The sequence below is a fragment of the Rhinopithecus bieti genome, unplaced genomic scaffold (assembly GCF_001698545.2).
Source record: "Rhinopithecus bieti isolate Rb0 unplaced genomic scaffold, ASM169854v2 scaffold_13207, whole genome shotgun sequence".
In the NCBI taxonomy this organism is placed as follows: domain Eukaryota; kingdom Metazoa; phylum Chordata; class Mammalia; order Primates; family Cercopithecidae; genus Rhinopithecus; species Rhinopithecus bieti.
In genome coordinates this window covers 1,346,033-1,369,373 of record NW_016807866.1, presented here as the reverse complement: position 1 = coordinate 1,369,373, position 23,341 = coordinate 1,346,033, and the positions used below count along the sequence as shown (strand labels likewise).

At 48.4% G+C, this 23,341-nt stretch overlaps 1 protein-coding gene across 1 annotated transcript in view; it reads right to left on the bottom strand.

Annotated features, from left to right (window-relative positions):
- Window positions 1–2,541: 2,541 nt before the first annotated feature.
- Window positions 2,542–23,341, bottom strand: part of HUNK (hormonally up-regulated Neu-associated kinase) — a 133,523-nt gene continuing 112,723 nt past the window's right edge. The window contains exons 11-14 of the mRNA XM_017883868.1: window positions 20,973–21,056; window positions 14,461–14,508; window positions 8,697–8,877; window positions 2,542–6,044 (exon numbers count right to left, since the gene is read on the bottom strand). Of these exons, the coding sequence (XP_017739357.1) occupies window positions 5,386–6,044; window positions 8,697–8,877; window positions 14,461–14,508; window positions 20,973–21,056 (972 nt within the window). The 3' untranslated portion in view covers window positions 2,542–5,385. The remainder of the gene's footprint in view (window positions 6,045–8,696; window positions 8,878–14,460; window positions 14,509–20,972; window positions 21,057–23,341) is intronic.

Genomic DNA, 23,341 nt, shown 5'->3' with positions numbered 1-23,341 from the left:
TGAGATCCGGCCACTGCACTCCAGTCCGGGCGACAGAGCGAGACTCCGCCTCAAAAAAAAAAAAAAAAAAAAAATTGTAAGAACTAAACCTTTATTGGGCAAGTCACAGAGATTTGGAATTTAATTTGTGATCATAGCAAAGCCTAATCTGTCTAGCACACCGGTTGCCAGAGGAGGTGAGCACTGAACACTGATGAAGGAGTCAGGGGAAGGCATTCTCATCTCAGATCTGCCAAGAACTTCACTGCCCTACTTTCGGCAATAAGACTTGTTCCCAATATAGGCTTGCAATTTGCCCTTTCCAGCTGGCTATGGTAACAAGACTAGAAAGAACACATTTAAAAAAAAAACTGTAGAGTTTAAATGTAAACCAAAGCCTTTACTTTCAAAATAGCTAATGGCCCATCTTCCAAGTAGGAAATACGAAGAGTTGAGGCCCTGAAGTCAGACCCGTTTATTTTTTTCACCTGTAAATGATACAGCTTCCTGACATTGTCCTCTCTTCAACGTGCCATCTTTAAGTTTTAAACCACTCAACTCCAACTGATCCTCGAGTTTGCTCCACATAAAGCTATTCTATTCTTCCAGAATTGGTTGCCCCAAATGCCTCATTATTAGAACACCACCAGCTCAGATGTGGATACCTGTGGAGGGGACTGCAAATTCTGAAATGTTCCTTACCTTCTCTTCCAACGCCTCCTCAGCTTTCTCCCCCAACCCCAGTCCCTTAGTGCCCACAGACATCAACTCCTAGAGATAACTGTGTGTCACAAAATCATGTCCACAGAGAGGAAGTACAAACATATACCCCATTTGTCTTTGCAACCAGATGTCTGGAAAGCTCCCTTGACAGAAAAGCTGCCACAAATAATATACTCATTCACTACTCAGGAAATACACTCCCTTCATTGAAAAGTGATGACATGAAATTGAACCAACTCCCAGTACCGCTCTGAATTATTCTTACTGTGCCTGTAGCACACAGAAAACCCTACAAAGAAAATAAATACAATAACCATCAGACTTCCAGACTCCCCCTAAAAGACAGCAGTTTTGCATTCTTTCTGAATTTGCTTCAATGTATGCTATGGCTCTATAGGAAATGTTTTATTGATTTAATCTAGTAAAACCCAATAGCCTCTTAATAGCTAAAGTAGATAACAAGGCTATCCAGGGGTTTGCTGCTTACTCGGGAAGTCAACTGAGAAAGACAGAGTTCCCAAAGAAAGCTGTCTTTCTCCAGCTTCAAGAGTGGGTGGGACAAACAGCGTAAGGCTCAGGAAGCCGCACAGTTTTGAAAAGGACTTAAAAATGCAAGACCTGGTCCCTGCGGGAACTTGAAAAATACCTGTTGCAATGACAGCTTGATCTGTTGTTGACATCCCCCTCTGGCCATGGCAGCCACTCTCTGATTTCTCTATGTTCTTTGAGGGAGAAACTCTGCTCCAGACCAGCTCTAATGCCAGCTCATTTGGGGACTCTGGGGTGTCCTTAAACCATCTGGGGCCCTAGTTTTCCCTTCTTCAGAAAGGCTGGGGCTGAGCCAGAGAATCTCAGGTCCTTTTCTATTCTAAAGTGTTGTGATTCTTATAAGAAAACACTGTCATCAAAACCAGATACTTGTTATTTTCCCCCAGAATCCAATTACTGAGGGCTTCCTGTAGTGAACAGTGAGCTTCTCCACTTTCTAGCTATGTGACCCTCTAAGGCTTCGTCCCCTCACTGTCCAGGGGGAAACAAGGGTTAAAGCAAGGTAGTATATATGAAAAATGTCTTGTGAACAGTTATGAAGGAAGCAGTAACTGGGACAATTTCAAGAGGTCATCTAGATCCCACCTTCCCATTCCATCCCATCATCCCTCTTCCCCTATCCATGACCAAGGCCTCCTACAAGGACAAAATCTAAAAGTCATGTTCAGAACTGTCATTCTTTGTGTGCCATTTTCAGAGTCTCCAAGGAAGCTCCTAATCTCCCCAAATGAAAAAGGTTGATTCTTCTTGAACCGCCACCTGCAGTATGTATGTCAGAAAGACTTGTAGGCACACCTGTTGCAGGTAAAATAAGGCAGCAATACTGGCCCAGAAAATGCCCCCAGTGCAATTCCTGCTTGTTTCCAGTCAGATGCTAGGTCAAGAGCTTTACATAAGGCTGGGTGCAGTGACTCATACCTGTAATCTCAGCACTTTGGGAGGCCAAGGTGGGCAGATCGCTGGAGCCCAGGAGTTTGAGATCAGCCTGAGCAACATGGCGAAACCCCATTTCTACAAAATACAAAAAAAAAAATTAGCTAGGCACTGTGGTGCACAACTGTAGTCCCAGCTGCTTGGGAGGCTGAGATGGGAGGACTGCTTGAATCTGGAGAGGTTGAGGCTGCAGTGAAGTGTGATCATGCCACTGCACTCCAGCCTGGGTGACAGAGCAAGACCCTGTCTCAAAAAAAAAAAAAAAAAAAAGAACTTTACAGAAAAGATGGTACCCGTACTATTATTTGCAATGTACTTAGATGTTTTAAGATTTATCAGCAAATAAAGAAGCAGTCATAGTGAGGGAAAAGTGTATTTCACAGTCATTACAAAAGTACATATATCTAATAATGGTGACATAGTCCTTACTTACGACCAAATCATACAATTAAAATGGACTTTTCCTCCTGGACTTCACACAATGACAGCCCAGTCAATTTCTGTCAGTAACTACAGGGTGACTGGAATCACAGGCACAGACTGAGGAAGACAGTCACGGTCAAACAGACAACACGTTTCGGACTTACCAAAGGGAGAGTCAAGCTTTTCATATAAATATAATAAAATAATAAAGAATCTAACATTTCTCCTTTCACTCGGTTTCATAGATTTGTCAGGTGCCCATACACGCACAAAAATACAGTTGATCCCCTTTCCTCACTCCCCCTCACTTCTCACTGGGTTTAGAATAAACCTGAGTTCAGAGTCCAGGTCACCAATGGCAACACGGTCAGTCAGCGGCACATCTGTAGCCGTTCTTGAAGCATGCCAGGAAGGAGAAGCATGTTCTCCATGAGCTAATGGCAAGCCGGAAGCGCTCCTGTTCTCAAGGAAAAGGCATCAGGGGCTCCAGAAAGTTCCCAATGCACAGGTGGACACCCCGTGAGCCTGCAAAGTGGAGCCATGGCAGCTGGAAACCATCTTTAGAAAAGGTACACTTCATGTCAAATGGAGAGATGGTCTTAGATGATTCTTTTCTTCTCTCTGCTTAGAAAACTCTATTTTCTTTTTTTTTTGGAGACAGGGTCTCACTTTGCCACCCAGGCTGGAGTGCAGTAGCATGATCTTGGCTCACTGCAGCCTTGATCTCCTAGGTTCAAGTGATCCTCCCACCTCAGCCCCCCAAGTAGCTGGGACTACTGGCACCTGCCACCAAATCCAGCTATTTTTTTTTTTTTTTTTGTATTTTTTGGTAGAGAAGGGCTTTCACCATGTTGCCCAGGCTGCTCTCAAACTCCCGAGCTCAAGTGATCCACCCGTCTCGGCCTCCCAAAGTGCTGGGATTATAGGCATGAGCCACCACGCCTGGCCTAAAAGCTCTGTTTTCAATGGTAAGTTCTGGAACCCAGTCTGAAGCTATACAAAAAATACCACCAATCGCCAAGGGGTCTGACCTCATTCTAGAATGCCCTAGAGCTGGGGTGATCCCCTGGGGAGAAAGGAGGCCGCTCCAGGTCTCACCAAGGTCGGCCAAATATCCATTCTCTCCTGGTCTGTCAGAGACGTGAGGGACTAAGGGATGTCACCACTAGTGAATGACAGAATGATTCAGAACTACCTCTCTGCCCTCTGGCAAGGCTGCCTGCCAGGAAAATAAAGGCTGGCTTTGCAATTCTAGATTTGCGTTTTGGGATCCATGGACTGAGATGACTATCCGAGGTGGCCACAGAGGCGGTCTCTGGTCACACCTGCACTGGTCAAAATGTGAAGACTCCAGATCATTCTGTAACCAGTCTCCTACACTAACCCCTATCCAACCTGTGCGGATGAGTCTTCTTTTTCTGATTCTTCTCACCCATGAGTGCACCCTGCCAAGTGCCAGCTGGATACAGTCAGACAACACGGGGGTCCACAAAACACACACACGGGGGGCACAGACACAATACTGGAGACACATCTTTGGTTCGATCCTTGGAGAAAGGTGTGAAAACACAATGTGGACTGAACCCTGTTTGAGGAGCTCGGCTTTCCTCGAAGAAGAAACTGGTCCGTATCTGAACAGGTTCTCTGCCAGGCAGGCCTGCTCCCAGCTAACTCGCTGGGCTCTGAGCTGCATGAGTTCTGTGGGCCCCTTGAAATCCGCATCACACAGAGGTAAAGCTGCCTTCTCGCCATCCGAATTATGCTCTGAATTGTCACAATCATCTTTTCTCTCTTTCTACAGAACCAGCTGTAACCGTGTTCTATGCCTCCCAGACGGATCAGGGCTATGCCTTAAACAACAGGATGAACACAGGACCACCGAGACTTGCCCTGCCTGTGGGCCATAGCACTCCGCACATCACCACAGTCAGCTTTTTTGCTCTCCACACTGAACCCTCCCGTGAAAACACGAGTTTGGTGGAATTGCTTCTCATCTCTCCATCCAAGTTTTAAAAAAGCATGTTATTTCAATTTACCGACATCACGTTTTTTTTTTTTTAAATCTCTTTGGAAAAGATAATTCAATCATTAGCACGTTTCAACAACAACAAAAATCTATCAAAATCTTGCTTGGGAAATGAGTGCCTCCTTCAGTCTCTCTCTTCTGTCGCGTTCCCCACCGTTTGCTTTGATCTTGGTCCGAAGCTCCTCTCTGTCTTCCTCTGAGGATCCTGGGCCTGCCCCGGGCTCCTGCTGGTCTTCGGGGAATCCCTGCTATGAAAGGCAGGGCTGCTACACTCCGCAGAGGAAACGTGGCCTGGATGAATGACTGCGATGTTGTTCTCTCCCTGTGACTGTGGCCAACTGCTGTAAGAGGCACACATGTAGCACAGTGTGAAGAAAGATCTGGTAACAGTCCATAATCTGATGGCCCCAGAAGGCTGATGCCCCGTTTTCCCTCCAAGCCTGGGGGAAGTGGGAACTGGAAGGGGTTGGTGAGTGGTTGAGAGGAAGGAAGATCTGAATGATAGAAATTGGCTGCCCCTGGAGCCAACCCTCCTAGCGATTCCAGCATCTCTGGGGGTCCCTAAGTGAGGTTGGGTTGTGCAGGCTTTGGGTCTGTGGATTCAGCTACAGGTGGGATACTGCATGGCAGGAACCAGTGGGGCCACTAAGGATGCTCCAAGCGAGGCCTTGGAATGTTCACACCCTGACAGATGTGTGGAGCTCTGTTTCATTGCTATTTTCTAGAGATACCCCACATCCCACTGGCTCAAGTTAGCACTGGGTCTTGACCCCATCGGCCATGTCAAAGGCAAGGTTCACGGGGGCTAGGGGCTGCAGCGGGGGCAGGCTGGCCTCCAGGGGCCTATCTGCAGATGGCTGCAGACTCTGATGGCGCTTCCTCAGCATCTGTCCGATGCCCATCATGGGGAACCGGCCTCGGCTTTTCACACAGTTCGGGCTCCCCAGAGGCTGCATGGGGCCATTGCTGGGAACCGGAGGTGGGGAACACAGGCCCTCCTCTTTTGGGGGGCTGTTTTTATCTTCATGAGCAAAAGAGACCAGAGTTGGATGCAAAGGAGTATGGAGAGGCGACATGCTTCCAGACGGCAGACCCGGGGACAGTGTCCTCTCGCTGGAATTTCTGCGAGCCAAGCTGACCGGGGAGTTCAGAATCCTGTAGTGATGAGAGGGAGACAGCACTTCTATGTGGTCGTCTCGGTCCACAGACTCGAAGGAGCGCACCATGTCCAGCATCAGGGGGTCTTCCTTGTGGGGGATGCTGGTGCTTCCAGGCCCTGGCTGATGGGGCTCCGGTTTCTTCACAATCCTCGGGGTCCTGGGTGGTGGCACAGGGATGAACTCCATGGAAGAAGAAGCCACACAATTGGAATCAGAGGTTTTGCGGAAAATATTGCGGCAGCCAAAGGAATCTGCACACCAAGAAAGCGTAACAAATCATGAGGACGCCTGGACAGTGTTCACAGCCCTTCTCCTGCCTGCTCTGACCTCCAGCTCGACTGAGACAGTTCCCCGCCAAGGTCAGAAGAAACCAACCAGCAAACAGCCTTGGCTACTTTGCAAAAGTCACCAGCAGTGTGTCACTCTCCCCACAGAGGCCGGGCAGTCTTTCTAGGACAGAGGGACAGAGGGGCTGGCGACAGGAGGTCTCCTGGATTCCAATTTGCCTCATGGCCCCAGCCTAACATTGTGCCTGCTTTTGATTGCTTAAAATTCTGGACCCTAGGCAGCGGTGGCTCACACCTGTAATCCCAGCACTTTGGGAGGCCAAGGTGGGAGGACTGCTTGAGCCCAGGAGTTCAAGACCAACCTGGGCAATATGGCAAGACCCTGTCTCTAAAAATGTTTTTAAAAATTAGCTGGATGTGGTGGCATGCACCTGTGGTCTTGCAGGTGGTACTTGGGAGGCTAAGGTGGGAGGACCGCCTGAACCTCAGAAGTGGAGGCTGCAGTGAGCCTTGATGACACTACTGCACTGCAGGCTGGGTGACAGAGTGAGATTCTGTCTCACAAAAAAATGGAAAAAAAATCTGGACCTTGCCAAAGGATCTTGGAATAAAAAAGGCACATGTACGCAAAAGCATATCCATAAAACTCCCAGAAGCACACCAAGGTCCCCTGACTGAACTCCTGCCAATCTGGTCCTCGGACAGCCCACACTGGAAGGCGTGCTTCCCTCGTGACTTTTAAAAAATTTATTTACCGTGGTAAAAAACACGTAACAGAAATGTTATCATCTTAACCATTTTTAAGTGTACAGTTCAGCTGTAATAAGTATACTCACACTGTTGTAGAATCAGTCTCCAGAACTGTCTTCCTGTTGCAAATCTAACATCCCATAGACATCCCCACTCTCTGAAACCCCTGGCAACTACCATTTTACTGCCTGTCTCTATGAATCTAACCACTCTAGGGACCTCATATAAGTGGAATCACACTATCTGCCTTTAGTGACTGGCGTAATTCACTTAGCATAATGCCCTCCAGGTTCATCTGTGTTGGAGCATGTGTCAGGATTTCTTTCCCTTTTAAGGCTCCCTCGTGACTTCTGATCTGGATGGAGCCTCATCCAATTCTGAACGGGGGTAAAACATCATCCATCCATACAGTTAAGGCAACGTGCCAGATCCCCATGCTTTCTATCTCTGGTTGGCACAGACTAGAATCCAGGTTTGCAAACTGGGCCAGAAAAGAAAGGGGAAACCCTCTACAGATTTGGAGATGAGGGAAACAAAGCCAAGTTCATGTGGAATAAGCTCTGTCTTAGCTTCTTTCTTCTCCCATAACATTTTATAGGCTCTGTGGAGGCCCAGCTGCAGGAGCAAGCTGCTGCCCACTAGGATCGATTTTGGGAGCAGCTGAGGGCACTGGGAAGCCTCCCTGCCTTGCAGAAATAAACACATAGGCGCTGAAATGAAACTGGCCGGCACAGGCGCCTGAGATGCATCAGCAGAAAGAAGTAAAACTTCATTAATGGCCAAGATCTCCAATGTTCCAGCTGCCACATAGACACTGCTGCCCCTCCCAGATCCACTGCATGCTCTGCCCCAGGGAAAGCAGGTTGCTTTGGGCAATGTGGGGACAGTGGCCTCTCTCTGGGAGCAGCATGGGAGGCAGAAGGACAGGAGATGGGTTCAAGTCCCGCTCAGGGACTAACTGCCCGCTACACTTGAGTGTATCTCAGACAGCCACGGCCCTCTCTGAACCTAGTTCTTCATATTTAAGGAGATTGAACTCCAAGAAGTGTCTCATCCCCCCAGTAACAGGAACCTCTCTTCTACCTCACAGCTCTGCTTCAGAACACCCTCGGCTCCCATGTCCCTTCTCGGCGTTTCTACCATGTGTTAAGCCTGTGCCCAGTAAGGTGTGCTTTTTGCATCTTTTAGCACTCGTCCCAGAGGAGGGAAATCCACATTTGTCAGTTCTCTGTGATGGGCTGGATTCTGACTCAGGTGAGGAAGCCTATATATGCATCTCATCTCATCTGCCAACAGCTCCGACAGGTGAGAGCCCTTACAAATCCAGTGAAGACCCTCAGCAGTAAAGGAACTTGCACCTCTGCAGGCAGCAGAGCTGGAATCTGAACTCAGGGAGATACCCAGTCTCCGCTCTGCACGCCATCTCTACTCCCACAGTTCCCTACAGCCTCAATTCTGCCCCTACAGTACCACATACCCTGATCTCTGCTCTGCACGCCATCTTTACTCCCACAATTCCTTACAGCCTCATCTCTGCCCCTACAGTACCGCATACCCTGACCTCTGCTCCTGCAATACTGTGCCTCCCAAACTCTGTTCTGACAATATCATCCACCCCAATTTCTGTTTCCATAATACTTTGCACCCCATCTCTGTTTTCTCAAATCCTTCCTGCGCAAGTGGCTAATGCCACACAGCTTGGTCCTGGACTGTGCTCAGGCAACCTCAGGTCCATTAATCCTGCTTTTCTGTGGGCACAGGAATCATCTCTGCTCTAGGACCCATTCGGCCATCCGCTGTGAGGGCTACACAGTGGACACGCAGCCCAACACAAGTGGCCTGAGAGAGTCCCCAGAGCTCACCCACCTTTGTCGGGGAAGCTGGACTTGGAGGCCTTCCGGTCCTTCAGGAGGGCTTTGGTGTTCTGAATCTGTGTCATGAGCGAGCCTGAGGGCTGTTTGTGCGAGGGCAGGTTCTTGTCCAACTTCTTGGAGAATGGTCGATGAAGAAAATCCCCTCTTTTTTCTTGTTCTTTGGGCTTTTTATCCTGCAAATCAGAAGCAAACATATGCACTTAGACACACGCTAGAAGATACAGTGGGATTCCTCTTTGAAAAGTCATCCAAACCGATGAGAGAAACTCCAGCTTTTCAATACTCTATGCTCTCAACTGTGTGTTGAATGAGGGAGGAGCTGTGGCCCAGCCAATGCTCCAGGAAGCCCATCTCCCTCTGCCTGGGCAGCGAGTGGCCTTCAATGGACCCCAGCTCCCTTTCACTGTGCTCTTTCAAGGCCTTCCAGCAAGGGCAAGGCATTCCTAGGAGGTCAATTCTTCCAGAACAAGCCCAACAAACTAAGGCGAAGCAGAGAAGGACTTCTGGAAACCTCCTGTCTGCATTTAAAGTGGAGCCCAAAGATTGTGCCCGCAGCAATGGCTTTGCAAAGGCAACTGGGAACATAACTGCTTCCACCTTCACATCAGGATCTATTTGGGGCAGTCAAGTCAAGAAGGTGCCAACACAACATATACAACAAATCCAGGGAGCCCTGACTGGTCCTGATGGGCTTCCAGCCCTTTCTACCCTAATCATGCGAGAACTTACTTGCATAGGACTCGTGTGTATGAAGCATTTTTTTTTTTTTCTTGAGGCAGGGTCTTGTGCTATCACCCAGGCTGGGGTGCAGTGGTGTCATCATATCTCACTGCAACCTCGAGGTCCTGGGCTCAAGTGATCCTCCCACCTCAGCCTCCTGAGTAGCTGGGACTATAGGTGTGCACCACCATGCCCAGCTATTTTAAAAAGATTTCTTGTAGAGATGGGGTCTCGTTATGCGTCCAGGCTGGTTTCGAACTCCTGCCTCAAGCAACCCTCCTGTCTCAGCTTCCCAAAATGCTGGGATTACAGATGTGAGCCAAAACGCTTGGCAGTGGCCATTCTTTTGGTTTAAATCTTGCCTTTGTTGTACTAGATGATAATCCATCTGATGGGAATGCATTTGACTTTTATATATCTTCAAGTCCACAGCCTCTGGCATAAAGCCAGATGCTTAGAGAAAGCTTAATAAACAGTTATTGAAATTTTTTTAAAAGGGCTGGTAGAAACTGAACTGAATTAATTTTGATTCAGTTCAAGCTTCTGGGAAAGGTGATGTCACTAAAAAGCAGCAGAAGTTCTTTTTCCGGCCCTAAAGCCTGTGTTTGGTGTTTACTGTTAAAGCAACCCCACCTCTGACCTCACCGTGGGTGAGGAGGAAAAAAAGACTTTTCTTTTCACATTTTGCCCTCAACTTTAACCAGCATTTGCAAACCAAGAGAGCTCATCTAGTTTCCATTCACGTTGTTGAGAAGCTTGTCAGGGAAACATCTCTTTGCACTTTTACAGCCCTTTCTAATAAGGATGTTCAAAGTCTTTGCAGATTAGAGTTCATGATGCCCAGTTTGTGAGTGGGAAAGAAGACGGGGGAGATATGGGAAGTGGGGACGCTGAGCCTCGTGGCAAGTGCCACTGTGAGGGGCCACAGCTCCCTGGGAGCCTGGCCTGTAGCTGATGTGGCTGCTCCCCAACAAAGGGGTGACTTGGGAAGACAGGAGAGGCGGAGCTTCCTCAAACTCCCTCCTCAGCACCTTCACAGCTGCCACCAGCCTTTTTTGAGAACACGCAGGGTGCCAGACGCTGCACTGGGGACATGACCCACCAGAAGGCAAATTCTGCTACCTCCTTTACATGTGAAGAAACAGTCTGTAGTGCTTATGTAATCCACCGTGAGCCCGGCGGAAACGTGGATTTTCCCAGCCCTGAAGTCGATGTTGTCAACCCTTGACTTGACACCACACTCTCAGAGCCTGGGGCAGGGTCAGGCAGTTCCAGGGATGCAAAGATCCAGAGGCAGGACTGTGCCACAGTCCTAGGCTCCTGCAGTGGGATCCGAATGTTCCAGAGAAGGTTATGTGCTCCGAAGCATTATCTGGGATGCCCCGAAGGGGAACTTGCATGGGGAACGTGTGCTCCAGGTCACCTTGGTTGAAGCCAGCAAAGGACAATCACCGCCTTCCACGGCTTTCCTCTCCCTTTGTGTCCATGACACACCAACAGGCCACCTTCTCCAAGGCAAAGGAGAACAAGCTTTTGCACGCACGCTTACACACACAGAGACGCACACCCATCCAGCAGCAAAGGCAATGTTACCCGCTATCCTGAAAAATCTGGCAGAATCTCCTTTTAGTTGGTTCCCTTTCTCTACTTTCATGCAAAATCACCAGCTCTACCTGCTAACACCTTCTACAGGAAAAAGTAATCAAATGCGCCTTTGTCTCCATTTCCAAACAATATTTGGTAGAAAAGACAACACTGCAGTTCCTTCCATTTTAGGATTGCTTTTTAAATCGATCAGCAAACATTTTTTCAGGCTGCTCTGTAATCCACAGCCTTGAGAGCTGCCGGTGGCTGTCTAGGTTTCTTTTCATTCCTTTCTAACCCTCCTTGGGTTCTCAAAAGCTTAGCAATCAAGATGCAAAACTTCTGCAGACCAGTATCACCATCCAGACAGGGTCCATCGGTACCTAGGGGTGTGTAATGCGTGGGAGTTTGCTGTGGAAAGAGACCAGGGTTGGCCTGTAAGACCCAATTTCTCCTGTCGCTGACAAGAGGGCTATTTGGCAATGAGCAGAAAGCTGCTATGGGGGCAGAAAAGAGGAAATATGCACCCCCAGACAGAAAATTCCAGGAAACCCTGCCAAGGCCACCCTTGTTAAACTTCATCCCAAGATCCTGCACCCTGGTATGTCCTCCAAGAACCCCTAGCACATGCTTCTCCAGCTGAAAAGAATCAGTGATTTCACAGTAACCGGTTTCTAAGGAGAAATCAAGAATGCACCCCACCTGCTCCCTGTCGGGGACAGACCTCAGAGTCAGTCCATGCAGACCGGTCAACAGCCTGGAGAAAGCATGTTTATTTACAACCAGCCAATCTCCCTGCCCTCCAAGCACATGTTACCAAATGCAACCAATCACCCCATCAGACTTTTTCATTTGCATGGCCTATTTTCTCCAAAAGAAATTTCTTAGGGAGCAGGATGCTAAATTGCCTTACATAACAGAAACAGATCTTCAGAGGGACGATCACATCCCCCTTCCACAAGCAAGTTCCTCACACAGCAAAGCAACCGCCTGCAGAGACTCCTGGCTTCCCTCCGATATGCTCCAGTACCCACGTGGACTTGAGGGTGGGTGATGGAATTCAAGCTCTCGGTTCGAAGCCCGCCCTCTTGCACCTTGTCAAGCACAGTTCCAAATCCCCCCAGGCAGATCAGAGAAAAGACCGCATGAGGCCCCAGAGGCAAGCCATATACACTGAACAGCTTCTTGTTCTCTATCAACTATTTCCACCCACTGCAGATGTGCATGGACATTTACAAAGAGGGACATTTTGAAAACACGGCCCCATGATCAATCATTTACCCAGGATCCTTCATGTTGTGTATTGTCCCGTGGAGGACACGGAGATGCCTACAGGAGGGGGAAACCCATCCTTGGCCTCTGAAGTCTGAGCTCCAGAGAGCTGGTTCCCTTTGGAGTCTTCCCTGATGGCTGTGCAACTAGGGGTATGATGGCCACTGAAGAATGACCCCAGGCTTCTGTGTTCCAAAGACCCACACTGCCCCCTTATTTCCTGGCGTGGCTGCCGCAGGTGCTGCACCTGAGAATCCCAGCCACGGTCACAGCTCGGCAGTCTGAAGTCTGGAGTCCATTCCTTGCTCTCTCCAGAATGTGTTGGGTGACCTTGGGCAATTCACTTCTTCTCGAGGGAGGTGTTTTCCCGCATGTAACCAAAAGTGTGGTTCCTTCCCAGCTCTGGGAGGATAACAATGAACACACATCACACCTGCTTTATCGCCTGAGCAGCAAATGCATCCATTTAACAGGGATGGACGCTTGCTTTGCACCCTCATCACCCCAGGCTGGAGGACGGATGGCTGCCTGGGAAATCTGCCTCTTTCCGCATCTGGCAGAGGAACGCTGGGAGCGGAGACAAGTTTTCTTTGAGTAACTCTTATCAAGTCCAGCTGGATGTGGGCTTTTCTGGAGCTTTCCTTCCCTCTGATGATTAGTAAGCCTCACCAGGCTGTTTGGTGTGTCAGAACCAAGTGCTGACCGCTGCCCCCTGGGATGGCCCGGGGCCCAGATGTCGGTAGCTGGTTGGTTTTGGTTGCTTGCTGCCCATCACTTAAGGGGAAATCTGATTTTGCTGCAGAAAAACCTACAAGTGAGTTGATAAAAAGAGGGCTTTGAGCCAGGCGTGGTGGCTCACGCTTGTCATCCCAGCACTTTGGGAGGCCGAGGCAGGCAGATCACTTGAGGTCAGGAGTTTGAGACCAGCCTGGCCAAGATGGTGAAACCCCGTCTCTACTAAAAATGCAAAAATTAGCTGGGCGTGGTGGCGAGCGTCTGTAGTTCCAGCTACTCAAGAGGTTGAGGCAGGAGAATCACTTGAGCTCGGAAGGCAGAGGTTACAGTGAGCCCAGATCACAACACTGCACTCCAGCCTGGGCGACACAGCGAGACTCCATCTCAAAAAAAAAAAAAAAAAAAGGTTTCGTTCATAAATTAGGCCATTGAGCCAGGAAGCTCTAGATAGCTGCAAATCCCATTTCTCATACAGGTGGAAACAGAAATGCACAGCCAGGTGTAGAGTTGTAACAAGACACTAAAAAAACAGTCAATTCCACATAGCCAGAACCAATGTGGTCTAAAGGGATTCTGATAAACTCACAACAGGATTCTGCATGTTTTAATTCTGGATAAGGATGGGGCTGGCAGAGCCTGCTGCCCTGGGCAGAGACTGACCAACCCTTAGGATCATAAGTGATGGTTAATTTCATATGTTAACTTGGCTAGGCCATGGTACCCAGTTGTTTGGCCAAACACCAGTCTAGATTGTTCTGTGAAGGTGTTTTTAAAGACGTGATTAACAGGCCGGGAGCAGTGGCTCACCCTATAATCCCAGCACTTTGGGAGGCTGAGGTGGGTGGATCACTTGAGGTCAAGAGTTCAAGAACAGCCTGGCCAACATGATGAAACCCCATCTCTACTAAAAATACAAAAGCTAGCCAGGCGTGACAGTGGGCACCTGTAATCCCAGCTACTAAGGAGGCTGAGGCAGGAGAATTGCTTGAACCCGGCGGTGGAGGTTGCAGTGAGCTGAAATCACACCACTGCACTCCAGCCTGGGCGACAGAGAGAGACCCAAAATAATCATAATCATAATCATAATCATACTAAATAAATAAATAAATAAACAAAGGGGTTAACATTTAAATTAGACTTTAAGTTGATTATCCTCCATAATGTGGGTGGGTCTCATCTGATCAGTCAACGGCCTTAAGGAAAAACAATGAGGTCTTCCGGCAAAAGAAATTCTGCCTCTAGGTGGCCTTCGGACTTGAAGCTGCAACATCAACTCATGCACCCTGCTGGTCTGCCCTGCAGATTTCAGACTTGCCAATCCCCACAGTTGTGTGATCCAACTCCTTAAAATAAATCTCAGTCTCAATCTCTCTCTCTCCATGCTCTGCTGGTTCTGTTTCTCTGGAGAACCCTGACTAATACATAATAATCCCCCAAGTTCTTACCTGCACAGCATGGAATTCAAGATCTCTTGTCCAGGTGTCCAGAGAGGCCTGTCAAAAGGAACATCCTTCAACAATTCAAGAATCTGCACTTGCTATTTATTCCCCAAATGCTCCCCCCATGGCCCTGCAGCTCTGGCTGAGAATTATTCGTTTCCGTTTTCATAGACAAAAAGCAAATCCTGAAATCGCCGTGGAAGTAGGCAGCAGATGTCCTAATTCGTGTGCTGAATAGATTTCCTAGGTAAACTTTTCATTAAAATCTAAGACGCTCTAATGATAAGTCAGCAGCTCAATGTTTTCTCAAACAGCAAAGACACCCACAGAAATGTCACTCGGATCAAGAAACAGAACACACAGCCAGCATCTGGAAGGTCCTCCCTGCCATCCCCATGTCCTCTCCCAGGCATTCTGTCCCCCAAAGTAACCACACTTCTTTTTTTTTTGAGACTGAGTCTTACTCTGTCGCCCAGGCTAGAGTGCAGTAGCATGACCTTGGCTCACTGCAAACTCCACCTCCCAGGTTCAAGCGATTCTCCTGCCTCAGCCTCCCGAGTAGACGGGATTACAGTGTGCACCACTACACCCGGCTAATTTTTGCATTTTTAGTAGAGACAGGGTTTCACCATGTTGGCCAGGCTGGCCTTGAACTCTTGACCTCAAGTTATCCACCCGTCTTGGCCTCCCAAATTGCTGGGATTACAGGCGTGAGCCACTGAGCCCAGTCAAGTAACTACATTTCTGATTTCTAACAGCACAGATCGCAGATCGCTGGATCTGATTCAGAACTATATTTTTAAAACTAGTATAGATTTTGAAGTAAGACACAAAGTGAACATTTTAATATTTGCCTTTAAATATTTCATCCGTGTGTGGGTTGAATTATATTCTCCCAAAATTCATAGGTTAAAGTCTAACCCCAGGACCTCAGAATTTGACCTTATTTGGAGACAGAGTTTTTACAGAGGTCATCAAGTTTAAATGAGGCTATTAGGGTGAGCCCTAATGCAGTATGACTGGTGTCCTTTAAAAATGTGGAAATTTGAGCTGGGCGTGGTGACTCACATCTGTAATCCCAGCCCCTTGGGAGTCTGAGGTGAGCAGATGCCTTAAGCTCAGGAGTTCAAGACCAGCCAGGCAACAAGGTGAAACCCCTCTCTACAAAAAATTAGCCAGGCCTAATGGTGCATGCCTATAGTTCCAGCTACTAGGGAGGCTGAGGTGGGAGGATCACCTGAGCTGGAGAGGCCAAGGCTGAAATGAAATATGATTGTGTCACTGCACTCCAGCTTGGCCTGGAAACAGAGAAAAAGGAAGGAGGGGAGGGGAGAGCAGGGGAAGGAGAAGGGAGAAAAAGAGAGAGAGAGAGAGAAAGGAGGGAGGGCAGGAAGGAAAAAAGGAAGAAAGAAGAGAGGAAGAAAGAAAAAGAAAGACGGGAAGGCAGGAAGGCAGGAAGGCAGGAAGGAAGGAAGGAAGGAAGGGGGAAAAAAGAAAGAAAAATGAGGGAGGGAGGAGAGAAAAGAACGGGAAAATTGGGACAGATACACACACAGGAGAATGCCGTGTAGATGAAGGCAGAGATTGTGGTGACGCATCTGTAAGCCCTGAACCTGGCCTCCAGAACTGTGAAAAGGTAAATTTCTACCCATTTTGTGGTGCTTGTTAGGGCAGCCAAGCAGACGAATCCAGCCCCCCGCCACCCTCTCCATCAGTTTTCTTCCAAAACTCCAACATTACTTTGTCATTGTAGAGGAGACCTCCTAGCTGGATTTGACATTTTCCTATCAATGAACACTATTTTTCAAAAGACTTTAACAAAACTGGCCCTGGGCTCTCTATGGCTTTAATAAGCCAATTTAAAATGATAACCTCCCCACCTCGACCCCCAAAGTCCCGGGGGGTTCTCTCTTTTAGAAAAAGGAGTCTGTTGGGCACACACGATAGGTGTCCTCAGATGAGAAATGCACCCCACTTTTATAGATACAGTCTCTGCCTTTGACAGGAAAAAGAGGTAGAGAAAATGATGAAGTTGTAAAAGCACTGCACAGTAACCCCAAGAGGGAAGTTGTCGCAACTTAATTCAGCTCCTTTGTCTCCTAGGAGAAAACGAACTGGAATCAAAAGGAACAAAGAGGCCACTGCATGCACTCAGTGCCCGGGACAGGGCTTGATGACAGCCCTAGGGGACACGCGCCCTGGGCCACACCCCAGTTTGCTCACAATCGGAAACCTCTCCACCACTCCCTCTCCCCATCCAGCTCCACCCCTGCCACGTGGTGCTGAGGACGACTGGAAGGCCCTCAGGCTCCGAGTGGACTTTCCCTGTGAGGTCTGGCCCTTCCCTTTCCCGAAGTAGCCTCACTCCACTTTCTAGGTTCCGCCGGAGACAAGTTGGATTATCTGGTAATAGCTGTCACTTAATTAGAGAAGTATCGCTGCAGTTTAGAGGAAACAAATGGATCATAGAAAATTGAATGCTGTTTGCCCATTAGTGTTCCTATTTAAATCCTAATCGTTAAATATTTCAACAAATGTTTAAACGCTTACCATGTGTCTTCATGTCACAGGAAATAATAGAGAAAAGGAATCAGAATGAAAGGAGGGCCCCTCTCCCACTAGACTTCTGGCCCCTTCTGACACACACTCGCAGTGGGGCGGATGTGAGGTCAGCGTGGACCAGGGCATCAGCAAGGTGGCTTACGGGCCACCTAGGGCACACACTCCATGCACCTAAGTTTGCATTGCTATTTGAGGTCCTCATGAGTGACATGAAAGGCACGAGGGAGGAAGTCTAACAGTGAATTCTGCATCCCCTGGACTCTGGCTGGGGTGACCACCCTCAGTGCAGGTGACCATAAGCGGTCCCTCTCTGACGTGAGGCATGGCCATTTGGTGATGATAACATCACGTATGTGCTAGGCTGCAGGTATCCCCCTGCCTTTAATCCAGCCAGGTGTCCCACCTGGAATGTCCTACCTATTCCAGTTGCTTGTCCCAGTTCTATCCATTTTCTGAGACTCTGATCAGGGCTCACTTGATCTTTTGTTTATTGAGCAAATATTTATTGAGCACCTACTACATGCCAGGCATCGTGTGGCCTCTGGGAATATCGTGAGGAGCAAAAGGGACTCAGAGCCCACTCTTCTGGAACTCACAGTCCAGAGGGAGAGATGTTCATCAAACAGCCCCAGAACAAATAAACAGCTGCAAACAGGACACGCCCCAGGATGTAGAACGTGGTAGGCAGATAGGATAGATAGGATAAGACTGGATGGCAGAGGTCAGGGAATAGCAGGGGCCCATGGGGAGGTGATCTTGCTTTGGGATCTGAAAACACTTAGGTTTAGCAAAGAGGAGCAGGGAAAACATTCTGAAAGAGGGAGCGGCATGTGCACAGCCCCCGCAGGCAGAGAGAGCACAGCAAGCCCTAAGGCTGTGGACTGAGCACAGGGCGGGAGGCAGCGCTGTGTGTGTGGGCCATGGGGCTGGGAGACAAGGTAGGAGAAGCAAGCTGGGGCTGAACCACACAGGGCGACCACGCACGGAGTCTGCCCGGCAAGTGAAAGAAGCCTCTGAAGGTCTCAAGCAGGAAAGTGACATGATGAGGTGTGAGGGTGAAAAGCTCGCTCTGACGGCCAGGCAGGAGAGAGTGGCAGGCCACCATCCCAGAAGCAAGAGGGTCAGTTAGGAGGGCATAGCAGAAGCCCAGGACAGAGGTGATATGGCTGGGAACAGGTGTGGGGACAGAGATGGAGAGAGTGCAGGGGCTGGAGGGGTTTAGCAGTCAAACTGGCAGAACTTGGTGATGGGGTGGTTCTAGGGGTCAGGGGAGAGTCAGAGTCAGGGACTCTTGGGTCTCTTCCCTGGACTGTTGGAGGATGGGGCTGCTACTGTGCTGGGGGGCGGAGGCGGCAGGAGGAGAGTCTGTTTCAGAGCGTGCTAGATTCAAGACCCCTTCGTTCATGCAAGAGAGGGTTAACATTTAGTAATCAACTGGCCAGAGGGGTCTAGAGTTTGGGGGCATCTGGGTCCCCATCACCTGGTTCTCCGGCTTTAAGCCTGAAAGCCACACCTGGGCTTGTGGCTTAGCTCCTGCAGCCACAGCCTACCTTCCAAAGAGCTTGTCTCCATCCTCATCTTCCCCGGGCCCCACAGCCTGTCTTGAGGAAGGGGCATCCAGCCTGGGGTCAAGGCCAAGGCCCACCATTCCTCCCCTGCCCCAAGCATCCTTCTATCAAGGACACGTTCTCTCACTTCACTACAGCATCACTGATGGACAGGTACATGCTCACTGACTTCACTTCCCCCTCCCCACCCCAAATCCACACAACCTCTCTGCTGCCTTTGGCACTTCACGAAGCTGTTCTTTCTAACATCCTCAGGACAACTAGCTGCCCAGTAGACAATGCTGACCATTTCATGTGTGACCTTTCCTCTGTTCCCACAGCCCCTCCGGTCCCTCGCTGGCATCACTGCCTTCTGGCTGCCCCACCCCCTGCCCGGCCACCCCCAGGCCCTCGTCTTTGCCAGTTTCTCCTCTCCCTCTGCCCCAGGGTCTGTCTGAAATGGAGACCCGAGCCATTGCCCACCTCGATGCTGGGGTAGCTCCCTCTCCTGAGCTCCCGTCACATTCACACATGGGGCCCTGCAGCTGGGCACTCCCCGTCATCAGTGTCCCTGGACACCTGCTTCACTGGCTGCCCAGGAGCCCAGTGTGGGCCCCAGTAACCACCATGCTCCACTGCAGTCCTGCGTGCAAGACAAGCCCAGAGAAGAATCCTTCCAGAGCGATGGGCACCGCTCACGGGATCAGGATGAAAACTTTACGTCGGAAAAGAAGAGGAGAGGCCAGGCCCAGTGGCCTCACTGGGGCATAGACAAAGGGTCCCTTTTTGATCCCTTCTCAAATGAAGGAACTTCTGGGTGGGTGATATGATTTGTCTGCACCCAAATCTCCCCTTGAATTGTAAAAATCCCCATGTGTTAAGGGCGGGGCCAGGTGGAGATCACTGAATCATGGTGGCGGTTTCTCCCATATTGTTCTCATGGTAGTGAATAAGTCTCACAAGATCTGATGGTTTTATAAAGGGAAGTTCCCCTGCACAAGCTCTCTTGCCTGCCGCCATGTAAGACGTGACTTTGCTCCTCATTCACCTTCCGCCACAATTGTGAGGCCTCCCCAGCCATGTGGAACTGTGAGTCCATTAAACCTCTCTCCTTTATAAATTACCCAGTGTCAGATATGTCTTTATTAGCAGTGTGAGAACAGACTAATAGACCTGGGTGTCCCAGGAGAGAGGTTCCCGTGGCAAGGACACTCAAGGGACATAAAGAGGCTCCAGAGGGGAAAGGGAAGGAGGTTCCGAGGAAAATCACTGAGAGAAAAAAGAGCTCCCTTGGCAAAAAGTGAATGAGGGGCCCTGAGGCCACACCCCACCCCTGGCCCCCTCCCTGGATCTGGAATTCACAGGCACAGTCTCCTAATAAACATGGATGTGGGATCCAAATTTGAGACAATTTGCCACAGGAGCCTAGTTTTTATTCTGAAATCAAAGAGCTGTGGTCTTTTTGTCTAGGTACGTCCCAGGTTACATCAGGTCACCAGGGACAGCTGGCCAGGAAAGCCTGCCTGATCCCAAACTTTCCTGGTCCTCATCTCACTTTCTTCTGATGCCACATGTTACACTCAGCTCTATTTTTAAGCATCTCATTTTTTTCTAGCATTTGCATTTTTTTCCTTTTATTTTTAGTTGACGCATAATCATTATACATCTTTTTTATGGGACAGAGTGATATTTCCATCCATGTATTCAATATGTAATGATCAAATCAGGGTGATCGGCATATTTATTACCTCAAATATTTATCACTTCGTTGTGTTAGGAGCATTCAAAATCCTCTTTTAGCTTTTTGAATATATGTAATAAGTTACTGTTAACTATAGTCACCCTACAGGGCCACAGAACACCAGAACTTATTCCTTCTGTCTGGCTGTAATTTCATGTTCGTTAAGCAACCTCTCTCTACCCTCCCTTCCCCCTGCCGTTCTAAGCCTCCAATAACCACAGTTTTACTCTGTACTTCTATGAGATCAATTTTTGCTAGTTTCACTCACATATGAGTGAAACACTGAAACATCTCATTTTCATTGTGGGAGATCCTGACAGTGGTTTTCAACTTTGGCTGCTTACTGGAACATCAAGGGAGCTTTAAAAACTCCCGATACCTGAGTCTCAACTCCCAAGATTTGATGGAACTGGTCTGAGGAGCAGCCTGGGCATCCAGATGCTTAAACACTCCCCGCAACTTTAACATGCAGCCAGAGCTGAGAACCATGGTTTAGACACCGCGAAGCCGGTTCCGCTGTAAACCGTTTCTCCAGGGCTCCGTTATGAGTGTAAGTATGTGTCTTTGGCTACTTCAGTGTCCCACAGTAATTGGTTTCTTTTCCAATTCTGCGAATGGAAATCCACCCTTCCTAAGAGACCCTGAGGTTGGCTTCAGGGATCACTCACCTCATAGGACTCCTTGGGGGCCCTGTACTTTTCTATCTGGTAGAGCCGGGTCTTGTAGCAGAGGCTGTCCTGGATGTCAGATTTCTACCAGAGGAGAAAAGAAAAAGCACAGCTCAACTCTCAGAAATAGAAATGTCCATGAAGCAGTCATTAATTTTTAAACCAGCGCTTGGCTGAGAGAATGCTGGATGTTTGGCAGGCCAGTAAATTGCAACATAAAGTCTCACCCCAGGATGGCCTGCATGCAGGATGCAGCGTGGGGTGAGCCCTGGGTGCAGAGTCGGGTCACCTACTTGTGTTACTATCACTGCCAGCAAAGGGCCAGGTGACCCTGAGTAGAACGCTGCCCCTTGCAGGGCCTCCGTTCTTTCATCTGTGCAGTAAGACTACTCCAAAACATGTATGTAGAAACCAAGAAAATGAGTTGGAATGAATAACTTATTTTATTGGACCACTACATAGAACATGGATCTTGCTTGTTTGCTTTATTTTAAAACAGCACACGGCCGGGCGCGGTGGCTCATGGAATCCCAGCACTTTGGGAGGCCAAGGTGGGTGGATCACCTGAGGTCAGGAGTTTGAGACCAGCCTGGCCAACATGGCGAAACCCTGTCTCTAGTAAAAATACAAAAATAGCCGAATGTGGTGGCACACGCCTGTAATCCCAGCGACTCGGGTGGCTGAGGCAGGAGAATCACTTGAACCCAGGAGGTGGAGGTTGCAGTGAGCCAACATCATGCCACTGCACTCCCAGCCTAGGTGACAGAGTGAGACTCTGTCTCTCAAGAAAATTAAAATAAAAATAAACAAAAAACAAAAAACAGTGCACACACACACACCACACACACACATGCACACACTGCTCCCCACTACCACCACCCAAATGAAAGTCACAACAATTCCTAACATAGCTCAAAGAAGAAGACAAACAACTGCACTGAAGCTGAGGTAGGTGCAATCCTGTCTGGAAATGGGTGAAATAAAAACACGGATTAATTAATTAATCAACCGACAAATAGTTAATAAATGCCCTTCCGGGCTCTCTATCTTAAAATACATGCTTCGTGGTTTTAAAAAGAGGAAACCAAGAGAGAAGGGAAGAAATGGCCATTAAGAGATAACATTTTACTTTTTAGTTCATTCGATTGGGCTTCAAAATTATACAAGGGGTGTAAATAATTGGTTGATAAGATTAATAACCGAGACAGTGCATACAGTACAATTAAATTAGCCATGTGCGGAAATTACTGAGCAGTTGAGTTGTCTGTAGGGATTAATTCACTCTAGTTAAAAACAGTCACTCGCCTAGAGTATGGATTCTCAGACTAGGTATGCCCTATGATTTAAGCATTAAATGTGAAACAGACATCATAAAACTCACAACTGGTCTGAGAATCCACACTCGAGGCAAGCAGGTGTTTCTAACTAGAGTGAATTAATCCCCAGACAACTTGTTCAGGAATAAGACAAAGAAGCCCACTCTCACCGCTTCTATTCAGCATAGTACTGCATGTCCTGGCCAGAGCACTTAGGCAAGAGAAAGAAATTAAAGGCACCCTCAGGAAGAATAGCTAAGGAAAGCGGGGATTAATACCTAGGTGATAGGTTGATCTGTGCAGCAAACCACCATGGCACATGTTTACTTATGTAACAAACGTGCACATCCTAAACATGTATCCTGGAGCTTAAAATAAAAGTAGAAGGAAAAATACAAATAAAAATATTTGGGAAATTGTTAAAATAAATAAATAAGTAAATAAAAGGAATCAAAATTGGAAAGGAAGTTCAATTGTCCCTGTTTGCTGATATACGATCTCATATATAGAAAACCCTAAAGACTCTACCAAAAAACTGTTTGAACTAGTAAATGAATTTAGGAAAGTTGCAGAATGCAAAATCAATACACAAAAATCAATAGTGTTTTCATACACTAACAACAAACTATTCAAAAATGAAATCAAGAAAGCAATGCCACTTAAAATAGCCATAAAAAAATCAAATGCTTAGGAACAAATGTAACCAAGGAAGGGAAAGATCTATACACTGAAAACTATAAGACATTGATGAAAGAAATTGAAGAAGGCCGGGCGCGGTGGCTCAAGCCTGTAATCCCAGCACTTTGGGAGGCCGAGGTGGGCGGATCACGAGGTCAGGAGATCGAGACCCTCCTGGCTAACACGGTGAAACCCCGTCTCTACTAAAAATAGAAAAAACTAGCCGGGCGTGGTGGCGGGCGCCTGTAGTCCCAGCTACTCGGAGGCTGAGGCGGGAGAATGGCGGGAACCCGGGAGGCAGAGCTTGCAGTGAGCTGAGATCCGGCCACTGCACTCCAGCCTGGGCGGCACAGCGAGACTCCGTCTCAAAAAAAA